Consider the following 14,680-nt stretch of genomic DNA (forward strand, 5'->3'; position numbering starts at 1 on the left):
AATCAGGCATGGTAGGAGAGTTCTAGTCCCGCCTTAGGCACGAAAGCTGGCTGGGTGACTTTGGGCCAGTCCCTCTCTCTCAGCTCAAGAACCAATCAGGCGTAGTAGGAGAGTTCTAGTCCCGTCTTAGGCACGAAAGCCAGCTGGGTGACCTCGGGCCAGTCCCTCTCTCTCAGCCCAACCCACCTCACAGGGTTGTTATGGGGAAAATAGGAGGAGGAAGGAGTATTAGGTATGTTCGCCACCTTGAGTTATTTATAAAAATAATAAAGGCAGGATAAAAATCAAATAAAGAAATAAAGAAATAAATTTAAGCCATAATGTAACAGGCATTGAAATGAATGACCAGACTGAGATCAACTCACACTAGATTGACCTAAGACATTTTCTTTTAAATTGTTTTATTGCATTATTATAAAATGTAAGTAGCACAGTATATTATTTGGGCACAGAGGTATTTATACAGTATCGACTAGAGATTATGTGTTTAGATAGCTTAAACCTTTAAAGATAAAGAAGTAGTTTATATCCATATAAATGGTGATTTCTAAAAACCAATGTTTTCTTCTCTCTCTTTTCCCTTTTATTATATTGTTATAAACCTTAATACATTATATTGTTTTCTATTGAAAATAGAAAAAAGAAAGTAATATTCTGTCAGTATTAATTACAGTTTAGGTTATCACTATTACAAGCTTAAAATTATTTGACTTTTTCATAGGTCAGTGCTGATAAGCAACAAATTGTTTAAGTTTTGCATCCAAAACTAAATGTGGGGCCTAACATGTTTCCATGTCTAAAGCAAAACTGAACATTAACAGGCACCCTGCTCCTATTTTGATCACCTTGTCTCCATCTCTCACCATACAGCACAGCCTTTCTCAACTTTTTGACCCTGGAGGAACCCTTGAAATATTTTTCAGGCCTCGGGGACCCCCTGCATATTCGGGCTCAAATATAGGCCAGAAGTTACAAAATTATATTTGTTGCATGTGAAGCCCTGTCTATATGCATGAACAGTGTTCTCAAACTAAAAATAAAGAATGAAACTTACCTCTTTAATGTGAGGTTGCCCAAATTTGAAATAATTTTTTAAATAAATCATGATCTCCCAGAGAATCCCTAGTGACCTCTCGTGGAACCCCAGGGGTCCACGGAACCCTGGTTGAGAAACCCTGATCACCGCATTTTGCTAACCCCACTGATATCCTTGCTGGAGTTGGTTCCCAGTCCAAAATGAGAAAAGTTGGTGGTGTTTGTGCTTGACTCAAAGTCCACATCCTTTCATGAAGATATTCAGAGACTGGTTGTGATTATTCATTAAGACACCCCAAATACTCTACACAGATGTGATGCTCACAGACATCAGCAATTATGTCATCTTTTTCAGCTACAGCCTCAAGGGGCATGGATCTGATTAAACCCCGGTGTCAGTCTGGAACAGCTAAACCATACTTACATGGCCAAATGGGTCAAGATGATTATTGGTCAACTTGAGTTTTTGGAAGGAAACCAGCTGTCGCATCCAGTGGGCGCCTGTTGCTGGTGAGTCTGGATGGACATACAATCTTCCAGGCATGGCCGGTTCAGCCTTCCCAGTCACCGACCTATTGAAAGCAACATAACACTGTGGAGTTGTTCTTCCATTGTTCCCTTTTTTTTTTTTTTGGCCCTTAACCTGCTAGAAAATCAGAAAAGGCAAGAGCAGGGAAGGATGGGGAGATGGAAAGCAAAGACTTCCTAAACAATTTCATCTCCGACTTTTTCAGGTAACCCTTGTTCAACCCTGAACCTCATGTCAATTATCCATTGATTAACGCCCCATTAAACACTTCCGTTACTCACAGTCAGTATGGTGTTACCATCCTGAAGTAGTAAATGGGGTTCTAATTACTACAGACCTCATTTGAAAGAAAGCCATGTTGGCTTGCTTCCTTTTTCTCTGTGTACTATTACGTATTTATTTATTTATTAATCACATTTATATGGCTGCCCATCTTGCAAAAAGCAACTCTGGGCAGCATACAACAATCAATGAAATAACCAATAAATAAAAACAATCATTATAAAAATATAAAAGTCATAATGAAAAATGAAAAACACTATAAGAATGTATACAAACTGCAAGGAGAGAGTAAAAAGATCAACCACAGTGGAACCATCTAAGAATGGCATAACCAGGCCTTGAGGGACTTCCAGAATGATAGCAGGGATGAAGCTAACCTAACTTTAGGGGGAAGAATGTTCCATAGGGTGGGCATGGGGTGGGGGGGAAAGAGGGGTAGGCAATGGAGAAAGACCTATTATCACCTGATCAGCTTTCCTACAACTCTCTGAATTTTTAAATCTTAGTTTACAAAGGTAGGCTATGGAAGCTACTCAAACTCAGCAATGACTAGAGTAGTATAAACTATCTATTATATGGAGTAACCTAGAAGCTCTATTTTTATTCTCATTTCTGGTTGTTTCTCATGCCCTCTTCTCTAGAAAGTGCTGTCAACTTTCTGTGTTTTCTTCATGCTGTCTCGTTTCATCTCTTAATTCCCTCCCCCTGGCTCCATGCAAACTTTCAATATGACCCAGTTTCACAAAGTCTTAGTTCTGATTTAGTATGATGCAGGTCCTGATGCATTAGCGTTAAGGGATGAGCCAAGTCTCTCTGGCTGGTTTAGTAAGCCAGGGTTAACCCAAATATCAATTTTGGGTTACAAAGGAATGCAATAACAGTTGTTATTTCTTTGGAGAACTGGTACATGACTCACATCCCAACGGTTAGACAGTTTTCTGTCTTACATTTCTGGCTCGTTCGCTAACAGGAAACTCTGATGGGGAGCGCAGATTTCTTTAATGTGTTTATTTAATAAATTAATTTATTATTTCAGTGTATATGGCAGCCCATCTCAGGGCCATGGCTCTTGGTGGCTAACATGTTAAAAGGAAATATAAAAGCATAAAAATAAAAAAATAAAAACAACATAAAGCAGCAGCTGGGGTAAAAACAGGCCCATCAGTCTCATTTTTATGACTGTAACTCAATCTCCTCTGTACCTTACTTACTCTGAGTAAGTTCCTTTGGGGGTTCAGCTTTTAAGTACTCTAATCTCCAAAGCTAAGCATGTACGTAAAGGCCAACTTAGTTCTGAATGAGTCTCACTAAAGATTCCTTCATGTATTCTCCAGTAAACTCACTTGGATTCTGTCCTACAACTCAGCCCTTCTAGGCTGAACAGGTCATTAAATAGACAGCACATGAACTACTGAAGGTAAAGGTAAAGGTTTCCCTTGACATGAAGTCCAGTCATGTCCGACTCTAGGGGCCGGTGCTCATCTCCATCTCAAAGCTGAAGAGCCGGCGTTTGTCCGAAGACACTTCCTCCGTGGTCATGTGGCCGGCATGACTGCACAGAACGCCGTTACCTGCCCGCCGAAGCGGTACCTATTCATCGACTCACATTTGCATGTATTCGAACTGCTAGGTTGGCAGGAGCTGGGACTAGTAACGGGAGCTCACCCCGTCACGTGGATTCGAACCGCCGACCTTCCGACCGGCAAGCTCAGAAGCTCAGCAGTTTAACCCGCAGCGCCACCGCATCCCTTGAACTACTGAAAGTCTATTATTATTATAAAGTATAATAGCATCTTGAAAGCCTGGCAACTTCTCTCTCTCCCCTTTTATACTAATAAGGCTGGGCAGGTTTTTCCTCACCCCCTCCTGTCTATCTGGAGCTAAGGTGATGTCTACATAATGGTCACTGAATTCCTTATTCAGGGACAGCTCTGTATTTCTCTACACTACAGCAACTCCACAAATAAATAAATAAAGTAAGTAAAATAAATAAAAAATAACCTCTACTGAAAAGTAGTAATTGGATTATAAGGAGTGGACAGAAAGAATTTTATCTCTTGCCTTTTATTTTATTTATGAACTGTCTTTCCTTCAAGGACCTGAAGATGGGGTAGATGTTTTCTTCTCCCTAATTGCATGCTTTTTCCAACTATTCTATAAAATGGATTAGGCTGAGGAATGAAATTTGACCAATGCCACTGAGTAGACCAGATCTGTTCCTCTGATATCATCCCCCTTGGTTATTATTTTTAGAAGATAGTATTTGGTCCGGATTGGTTGCAAGGAATGAAATATCTAGGAATCACCAAGGGCCCTCTGTTTTCCTTCTATCCAATAACTGGAGTACAACTGATGGATTTTTAAAACTTGGGCTGGACCTGTGATCCCATCTTTAATTGCATACCATTTGTTATCTGCAAATTTGTATCTATGGTCATCAAAGGGTACAATGTCCATTAGAAGAATGTACTTCGTTTTGGGGTTGAGTCCTGTCACTTTTACTTTGTAGCTGGGGAACATTCGTCTAAAAGCAAACAAAAGACAGGAAAGAACTTCATTAATATCAAAGCAAATGTTCTGGAATATGGACTTGGACTCTATCATAATATTAAAAAATAAGATAGGCAAGAAGTACAAATACAAACCAGAGGTACACAACATATGTGTGAATTTGGGTCAATTGGAATCTTAAAATAGATTTGGAAAACTGATCCAGTTTGCTTCAAATATCTCAAGTGATTTGGACTTAATTCTTGAATCGGACCAGATTTGATTTTGGACCATCCAGGTTTCTTCCAATCAATCCTAACCCTGAATGTGCTTCCCCCTCCCTCTTTTATATTTGTGAGAACTAGGGAGGGTCAGGTCTGAGACACTTTCTCAAATTACATTTCTGTCCTGGATTCAAGTTTCTCTTATCTGACTTGCCTGGCTGAAGTTCTTCCTCCTGTTCCTCAAAGTTATTCTCACAGCTCACTACAAAAATGGAAGAATAAATTTATGACCAGCTACTTGTTTTCTTTTATTCTGGACATGCCCATTTTTTATTTTGACTGCACCTGCTTCCCTCCTTGCTTCACTCATACTGTAGATGCCCCTGTCATCTTTCACAGCACCTGCAGGTGACCGTCAACCAAAACAAGCAAGCAAAAAAAAATAGTATGTTCTGTATGAAAACTGGTTTTTAATTTGAGTTTAATTTTATTGGCCCATCTCTGCATTTTGGGACACAACTCCAGAGATCACACCAAGAATTTGTAATGTTTCTCCTTAAAAAATTATCCAGAAGAAGAATGGACTCATGCAAATCAGGCAGACTTCTAAATATCCCCAAGAATAACAACGATGACGATGATTTATCCATCACCTGCCATCTTCAAAGAGTTCCCCAACCATACCTATGATCTGTAATACTATTTCTACAAAACAAAGTACTGAAAACCTATTTACACCACATAATACAATTATCTCCCAACAAAATGAAGTAAAAACCACTTTATCATTTAGTTTTAGAAATAAACCAACGAAGTGCCATCACTGAGATCCAGATTTTTCCAAGCTAAGGTCCTTCAGCTGATTACTTTTACGTTTTTAACTGCTGGAGGCTACCGTTTTATCTACAGAGGCTGCCTCTGCGCACTTAACCCACTTTTGGAGTTGGCACAGTGCAGTGCATGGTCAATGATTGGTCCCATTCTCCATGCCACAGACAAGTTGCAACCAACTCAGCCTCACCAAGCTGAGCATCTAGCATGAACGCAGCAGGAAGGCACCACTTATTTATTTATTTGTTTAGCGTTCAAATTTCTATCACTGCCCATCTCCCCCAAAAAGGGGGACTCTGGGCAGTTTACAATAAAATTAACCATTTAAAACCATCAAACACGTGAATTTATGTTTGGTTACAGGTGGTCCCCACTTAACGACCACAACTGGGACTGGAATTTTAGTTGCTCAGTGAAGAGGTCATTAAGCGAATCTGACCTGATTTTAAGACCTTTCTTTGAAGTGGTCGTTAAGCAAATCACCACAGGCATTAAGTGAACTACATGTTCATTAAGCAAATCATGTGGTTCCCCATTGATTTTGCTTGCCAGAAGCCAGCTAGGAAGGTTGAAAATTACCACAGGATGCTGCAATGGTCATAAATGCCAGCTGGTTGCCAAGCGCCCAAATCGTGATCACATGAATGGGGGGAAAACGCTGTGATGGTCGTAAGTGTGAGGACTGTTTGTCAGCTGGTTTTTCCAGCACCGTCATAAGTCTGAACCATCACAAACAAATGGTTGTTAAGAAAGGACTACCTATACTGATTTTCGCCAAACAATGCTGTATTTGGAGCTCCAACTTTATTTGAAAGCAGGGTGCTTGCCCGACAGAGCAAAAACCCTCAAAAATGAATCCCATTGAGTTCAAACAGGCTCCTTCTCAGAAAACTGGGTGTAAGATTGCAGCCTTAAGAGTTCACATTAAGAAAACATCTGAAAGTGGTTTAAAACAAAGACAAGGGATTTTTTAAAGGGAAAAAAAAACTTTAGGAAATAAACTCTATTCTCTCTTCACTTCCTTCCATGGCTCAGAGTCAAATATTTATCAGAATAAGGGTACTCTATAACCAAACACCACAACTGTTTATCCAGGCACTGTTCAGCATGGTTGAATCCAAGTTTGCAATGCTGGAGATGCTGCATTTTGGCTGAGCCTGCCTTCCAGTGGCCGGGGAGGCATCTTGCAAATTAATAGGCTGAACATACATACATTTAATCTGAAACAATCTCATTGCATTCTATAGCACTTCCTGCGGGGCAGTGTCCATAGGACAGCAACTCATTTTCATATTTTATGAATGTGTGTGTGTCTGTGTGTGTGTGTGTGTGTGTGTGCATCTCCGCCCCCTCACTCTCATTCATTCAGAGGCGTCCTCACAATGGCTAATGCTTTAGTTCTGGCTTGCAAAACTCTGTAGAAAAATAATCATCACTTTATTTATCTTTGACCCACTTTCATTATTAAAATTGATCTGTATTTATCTCTTAACAGAAGGTGAGTTAACAATGTTTTCAGTACACAAGAAAGATGCGCTTTTCCGGTAAAGTTAACCATGAGCAAGCCAGTGTATATATATTCAGAAAAAAGGAGGAAGAGGGAAGGGAAGGGAAGGGAAGGGAAGAATGTGTGGGGATATAATTTGAGTATGTAAACATTATTTATAAACTCTACAGTATATATGTTTGTGTACAGATATATACTGCATCTACTTGTACAGTGGAAGTGTTGTATAAGGTGCATTTTGTATACATAGAGGAAGGAAGGAAGGAAGGAAGGAAGGAAGGAAAAGAGAGAGAGAGAGAAAGAGAGAGGGAGGGAGGAAGGGAGGAAAGAAAGAGAGGGAGGAAAGAAGGAAGGAAGGAGGGAAGGAAAGGAGAAGGGGAGGGAGGGAGGAAGGGTAAGAAAGAGAGAGAGAGAAGGAAGGAAGGAAGGAAGGAAGGAAGGAAGGAAGGAAGGAAGGAAGGAAGGAAGGAAGGAAGGAAGGGGAGGGAGGGAGGAAGGGTAAGAAAGAGAGAGAGAAAAAGAAAGAAGGAAGGAGGAAGGAAGGAAGGGAAAGAGAGAGAGAGAGAAAGAGGGAGAGATGGAGGGAGGAAGGGAGGAAAGAAAGAGAGGGAGGAAAGAAGGAAGGAAGGAGGGAAGGAAAGGAGAAGGGGAGGGAGGGAGGAAGGGTAAGAAAGAGAGAGAGAAAAGGAAGGAAGGAAGGAAGGAAGGAAGGAAGGAAGGAAGGAAGGAAGGAAGGAAGGAAGGAAGGAAGGACGGTCTTCAAAATGCACCTTTAAATTTAGGAAGATTCCCTCCGGATCACTCCCATCGCAAACCCAGCCGTTTAAAACATAAAGCGTTTCATTGAACAATATAATCTCTTGCTCTTTCTGTGATAGACAAACTTGCTTTTTTTTGGATTTTTTCCTCCCTCCCCCTTGCCTCTCTGGATCTTACCTTCCAGCCTTCGTTATAATCATTTCAGTTCCGACGTCGTGAAATTTGAGCCAGAGTTCTCGTTCGTGTAAAAATACTTTGATTCCCTCCATTCCCTGGAAAGAGGAAGTACAAAAAAAAAATAATAATAATCATATATGTCTCTCTCTCTGTGTGAATATGTATATATTAAAATATGTCTGTGTGAATATATACAGAGAGTGTGTGTTTATATGTACATATAAATATAAAATTGTACGTGAAAAATTCAGTATAACCAGAGGAACTTACAATACCGAAGGTATCCAAGGCATTTCATTCAGTACCCCCTACTCCATGAAGGAATTGCACACCCAAGAAAAAAATGGACAACGTGTAAATGGACATGCCTCAGTCACACGTGCTTTTAATAATACATGTGGCGTCTGCATATTGTCTCGTTTTTCCCTCTTTCTTTTTCAGGCTGCAGGCCAGCGCGCGGGGCTTCCAAACACACGTTTGACAGATTCATTTTCTTCACTACACGCGAAGCCCGCTCTTGAGCTCGACACGTGTCCTTTTAAAAGTCAGCTTTCTGCAGGAGAAAAGAGTTTGCAAAGTCGTGTCTTTAACAGGCGTCCTTTTAGAAACCCCGGACGGTGGAGTCCTCATGGCGTTCCACAATCCGGGTCAGAGGCTGCGTTACGTGTGAATGGGCTTGGGCGGGAGAACCGGGGTCCTCTTTCCCGTGATAGCTCGAGCTTTCTTTGGCTTTATCCCTTGGCAGCACAAGAGACTCGGGTTGCGACTTTATCTCCCCAAACGGCGAGGGCGTTGAGGGGGGCGGCCAATGCCCCGCGATTTCGGAGTTGCTAGCGCCGGCGGCCGTGAGAGCCGCTTGGAAATTTCTGATACGGGCCGCGCTGATAAGCTTCCAGCCAAAAGCATCAAAATAGAAGGGGCTATAATAGGACAGGCCGGAGATTTCCTGATTTTTTTCCCCCGGGTGGGGGGAGACTCTGCAGACAAAGAAGAGAGGCTTGTGATTCGGAGCAGGGGGATGAAATGCCGAATGTAATCAGCTTTGGACTGCCTTGCGTTCAGACAAACCAGGCCTTGAGCGAGGTTCTGGCGTGTCCCCATCAAAGGCCGATGTTTGTCCAAGGCTCCTCCATGAAGCCAGTTAGGAATCTGGGTTCCCACCTGAACCCCAAGGTCGGCGCCCCATTAGAATGCCTGGCAGTGGGAGCGATGCCAAGCTAGCCACTGATGGATTCCCAATTTGGGCCACAGGAGCTGGGTGACCATGAATTCTAGTCCTGCCTAGGCATGAAGCCAGCTGGGTGACCTTGGGCCAGTCCCTCTCTCTCAGCCCTAGCAAGAAGCAGGCCACTTCTGAAATCTTGCCAAGAAAAACTGCAGGGAATAGTCGAGGCAATTGTCAGGAGTCAAGACTGACTCGAAGGTGCAAAAAAAAAAAAAAAAAAAGTTGCGGGCACAGCCTGTCGTGTGAATGTGGTTTCAGACAGCTCCCCACTTTTTCTCAGCACATCCTGGTCAGCAGTCACATTCACAGGACCTCCTGGGCTGGACTTGCCCACAAACCGCAGCGTGTTGAGCCAGTCCAGAAAAACGAAGTGAATTCAATAACACGGTTAAAGTTAATCATCAGTTTGTATGTTGTGGGAATACAGCCAAGGTCTCTCTCCACGCCCCCGCCCCCCTTTACTTGTCCATTGAAGACTCCGGTAAACAGAAAGATACGGAGACATCCAAAATAGTGGATTTTTACTTTCAGTGAAAAGTATTGACCCTCTTGATTTTTTTCCCCAAATGCCGGCCATCCTTTGGATCCAACCTTTCCACGTGAAAGATTGGGGCAATTGCTATTATCACACACCCCCACCCACACACCCACACACACTTTGTGGGGAAATGGCTTTCCCAAGCTGGTGTCTTCCCATATATTTGGGAATTCTTCGCCACAAAACATTCTGAGAACTGCGATCCTAAACTTCAGGAACAGGAGAGATTAAACATTCCGCAATGCATTTTATCAGCCTTGTTTCTGCATTATGATGTCCTCCTTTTATATGGCAACTTAGGTCCTCGCTGAATGTGGCAGGAGACCAAAACAGAGGAGGAAGGGGAGAAGGAGAAGAGGCGGCAGTGATTTAAAAAAGGCTGCTGAAACAGTTAAATAATTATTTCAGCCCGATCCTATGCCTAGGACACAAGACTATACCCATTAAAATCAATAGCTGGACTGCTTCCCTTTTCTGCTTTAAACCAAAGTCAATTCCTCCAAGCTCAACAGGACACCTTCCTTTCTAGCATACTTGGTCGAATCAACATCAAGGATGGGGTAGAAATACAAATATCACTGGCACTAAAAATGATACAAAGAAAAGCAGTGAAAAATAAATGTGATGAGCCAATGTGCCCCCCCCATCAGAAAAAAAAAAAACTTTTAAATGGGGCACTTTAAGGCATGGCTAGTCTATGACAAATCAAAGCTCTTTGAGATTAATAAATTATTCCCAAATATGTATGGATTGGAGCATTGTATTAAGGTGCCTTCCATAAGAAAGAGTTTTTATTATTTGGGCACAAAAGAACAGAAACATCCTAACAACCATTATTATAATATATTAGTATTAGTATTTAATAATATCTTATTAAAACTAATATTGTTATTAAGTGGCCCTGTTAACTTTTAGTCTCATCAGTCAAAAGTAGAATTGACCCACCAGTTAATCAACGAAACCAATTCAGTTCTCAGAACATAAGCCATGCCCTGCTAGACGGGAACCAATCTCGTCGTCCCACAGCCTGTTCTCCCAGTGGCCCACCAGCTACTCAAGGAAGCCCACTGGTCTCCCAGCAGATGGCCTTCAAAGGCAGCCCCACTACCATCAAGGATCCCCAGGACATCCCTGAATCGGTCCAACCCTTCTTTGAAGCCAGGCAAACTGGTATTCTCACAATAGTGAATTCTAATATTTACACATTGTATTAAAAAAAACCCATTAACTTGATATATAAAGTTGATTAACCTAGCCATTCAACATTATGTATGTATGTATGTATGTATGTATGTAAGACATTAGCTTCCCACTGATAGCTATTTGGGCAACTGAAGGCTTTTCTTCAGCTTTTCTTCACACAGAGTTCTAGGTGTGTTTACTCAAAAGTTATTAAGTGCCAGTGAATTCCAAAATTGAAGCTGGTGCCACGTCTGATGTTGACAAAAGTAATGTTGTTAAACCTCTATTTTTCTCAAATTCCCAGAGACGCAGCACACACACATCTTAAAAACAGGAACGTGGGGCATCTCTACAAATGGTAAGCTGCTTTAGGTGGCAACTTAAGCATAAGACCTTGGAACAGGGTTGAATAGTGTGAAAAGGAAGGCCAAGGATGAAAGTGGTGTGTGGCTGCCGAAGCAAAATTGAGATTTGCCCATCAGGCCTTTTAAATATGAGAAGGAGGGAAGGAAGGCAGGCAGGCAGGCAGGCACCAAGACCACAGGCCACATCATCGTGAGTCACTGGGAATCAGGCAGCACTTAAATTTAGTGTATCATCATCTTCATCATCATCATCATCATCATCTAGGGAAAATAAGCCAGTTTCCAAGAAGGAAAAATAGATGTAATAATCCTCCCTATTTCTTTCTCTCTCTCTTTTTTCTGGTTATAATTGGTAAGCAAAGAGAGAGATTAGAAAGCAGGCCTTCATCCTTAATCACCAATAAACAGATGTTGGGACATTGGAAAGAGAAAAAAAACAGCCTCTGCCTTCCAAGGGGAAAATTCCTGCAGGCTCCTTGCTTACATACATGCAAGCCAGCCATGTACGTGTGAAGGGGGATGCTTTCTTTTGCTTAAGGGTGTTGGCCTTTCTTCTTGAAGGACAGAGCCAGAAAGAGAGACAGAGTGACAAAGGAGAGGAGAGGAGGACACAAAAAAGGATGGGTGAAAGCCAATCAATAAGGGAGACATGCAGGAGGTGAAAGAAAAAGAAATTAAAATAGAAAAAGAGATTATAACCAGCTTCCACAGACCCATCAGCCTTAAAGCCAAAAGCCTGTCTGAACAGACCAAACTGCCTTTGCCTACCCGTGGAAGGGCAGAAGTTCCCTTCGTCAGAATGCCAGAGCTGTGAATTTAAACGCCGTGGTGCCACCCCGGAAGAGGAGCGAAGGTACTTCAGGCTTAAAGCACATGAACAAACACGCATCTCCGCACACGGGTCCCTGGTTTGCAGGGAGCTTTGCATCTCCATAGGCACTCTGAGTGCACCACACAACACACCTCTTTCAGCTTCTTCCTGCCTGCCTCCTTCCAGAGCCCTTGAATTACAGATCCTGCAGAAGTATTTCTGTCTTGGGGCTAAGGGCTAATCTGTGACTCTGAATTAAATCAGACAGCCAGGCCCCAAGGAAGGCATTAACCCAGGGTTTCTCCACCAGGGTTCTGCGGCACCCTCGGGTTCCGCGAAAGGTCACTAGGGGTTCCCCGGGAGATCACGATTTATCTAAAAAAGTATTTCAAATTCAGGCAACCTCACATTAAAGAGGGAAGTTTCAGTCTTTCTTTTCAGTTTAAGAACACTGTTGATGCATATAGACAGGCCTACACCTGAAACAAATATAATAATTTTGTAACTTCTGGCCTATCTTTGAGCCTGACCGTGCAGGGGTTCCCCCAGGCCTGAAAAATATTTCAAGGGTTCCTCCAGGGTCAAAAGGCGGAGAAAGGCTGCATTAACCTCACAGGCATGCATGCAAAACCAGAGGGTACAAAACCCAGGATGGTTTAATCATGAGAGGGGTTCCTTCACACCAGGTGCCAGGACAAACCCAGATTGGCCAAAGTTCAGGTTTCAGCAAAGGGGTTTGTGGTTTAGTGCTTTGTGGTTTGCCTGTGCCTGTGAATCTCAGCCAGCACGCTCACAACCGCTTAACCCAGTTACTGCCTGCTTTTTCACTTCATTCTCCCTTGCAAACACAGATGACAATGTATTAATTGTGGCATTATTGTTGTTGTTTTGGTATCCAGGCCTCCTCCTTTGCACTTCAGCATCTTGTCCCAACACAGAAAATGGGTCAGCTTGATACCCAGTTCGATACCCTACGTTTGGGAGGTGGCTACGCCCGCCAGACTCTATAGGGCTACTTAACCCGAAGGCCCATCGAGCTCAATGCGGCTTCCTCCGAGCAAAGGGGACACCGCTACGCGCTTTGCACGGTTACCTGGGATTCGCTCGTGTGAAACGCGGCGGGGATGGGCTCGGGAGGACCCGCAGAGGGTAGGTTTAGCAATACGGGCAGGGATCCTGGAACCGCGGTTTGTTCGAGGACTGGAGTTAATTTCGGTTTAGTTACGCGGGGCGGACGCGGGGGCGCTTCCAGCCTGTAGCTTTTGGGAACAACCAAACCGCGCGTGGCCTTTCGCTGCCTCCTCCGGGGATTGTTTTATGCCGAGAGAGAGCGGGGAGCTTCGAAACAACAGGCACCCCACAAAACCTGAGATTCGGGGCTCTCCGCTCGGCTTGCGCGGAGCACCGTTCCGAAGCACAGCGGGAGCCGTTCTCTCGGGAACAGAAAGCGGCGGAGCCCGGCTGGCTTGGGCGGTGAGCCCCCGCGGAACTCTCCGCCCCTTTCCACCCACCTCCGCGCGAGGAGAGTAAAAATGGAAAGATTGCCGGAGCCCCCAAGAGGGACCTCTTTTTTAACCGAGCCAGAGGCGAACCTTCCCCGCACTCGGTCCCCGGGTCTGGAGCGCCGCGATCGATCAAACTCAGCCTTCTTTGTTTAGACGTTTGGATTCCAAACACAGGGCGAGAGGACCAGTTAGGACGCAGTGACCACCATCATCATCCCCCTCATCTCCTCCACGGGACCCTTGGGCTTAATAATAATAATAATAATAATAATAATAATTCAATTTTCCTAATAGTAATAATTCATTGTCCTAATAATGGTAATAATCATAATTCAATTTTCCTAACAATAACAATAATTCAATTTTCCTAATGCCAATCTAGTTCGACATAGAACTCTGGTTAATGATGGAACTGTTCCAGATTCTCTAGGCTGCGGGCAGGCAACGACAATAATAGTAATAATTATCATCATCTTCATAAATTATTCTTACACCCCGTCCACTTCAAAAGGAGGAGGAGAAGGAAGAAAGAGGAGAAGGAAGAAAAGGAGAACGAGAAGTAAGAAGGGGAGCTAATCAGAACGGGTCCGTTGATGTTGTCGTTGTTGTTGAGTTTTCCATGATGGATCCCCCACCTGATCCCGCCCTTACCTGCTGGCTGAAGGCGGGCTGGGGCGAGGCCGGCTGCTTGCTACCGGCGCCCCCCAACTGCCCGTCCGGCTTCCCTTCGGGGCTCAGCTCTTTCGGCGGCGAATCGCCCGGCGTGGCCGCCAGCCCGAAGCCTTCCTCGGCACCCGCCATCTTCCAGGCTGCCTCTGCTGTAGAAAGAAAGAGAAACGGGCAGGAGTGATGGGGATAAGGGCCCGGGGGCCACAGGTGACTCCCCCCCGCCTTCTTCTGCCTCCCTTGTCCTGCCCCTGAGAAGCCAATGGGAAGGGGGGGCACAGAGGCTCCGCGACCCTGTCGGTGCCAGTCCTCACCCGAAAGCCATTGAAACAGGCAGGCCAAGGACGGGATCGGGAGAGATCTGTCCCCTCCCCGCCCAGCAACAGAGCCACAGAAATCCAGAAATGGCCAGCAGGCATCTCTCCCACCCCCTCACCCCCAAAATATGAGATTACAAACTGGCACGTAACAGCCTCATGTGAGAATATTAAAATATTCTGCCCCTTTAAAGGTGCCAACGCCAGCCTCCTGGGTTTTAATGCACGCACCCCAGG

The 14,680-nt window shown here is 43.9% G+C and overlaps 1 protein-coding gene across 1 annotated transcript in view; it reads right to left on the bottom strand.

Moving 5' to 3' along the window:
* TBX5 (T-box transcription factor 5) overlaps positions 1 to 14,261 on the bottom strand; it is a 35,697-nt gene extending 21,436 nt beyond the window's left edge. Inside the window, exons 1-4 of the mRNA XM_063315472.1 lie at positions 14,112 to 14,261; positions 7,835 to 7,929; positions 4,251 to 4,370; positions 1,460 to 1,607 (exon numbers count right to left, since the gene is read on the bottom strand). Coding sequence (XP_063171542.1) covers positions 1,460 to 1,607; positions 4,251 to 4,370; positions 7,835 to 7,929; positions 14,112 to 14,261 — 513 coding nt within the window. The remainder of the gene's footprint in view (positions 1 to 1,459; positions 1,608 to 4,250; positions 4,371 to 7,834; positions 7,930 to 14,111) is intronic.
* Between the last annotated feature and the right edge of the window lie 419 nt (positions 14,262 to 14,680).

The sequence above is a fragment of the Candoia aspera genome, chromosome 15 (assembly GCF_035149785.1).
Source record: "Candoia aspera isolate rCanAsp1 chromosome 15, rCanAsp1.hap2, whole genome shotgun sequence".
NCBI lineage: Eukaryota > Metazoa > Chordata > Lepidosauria > Squamata > Boidae > Candoia > Candoia aspera.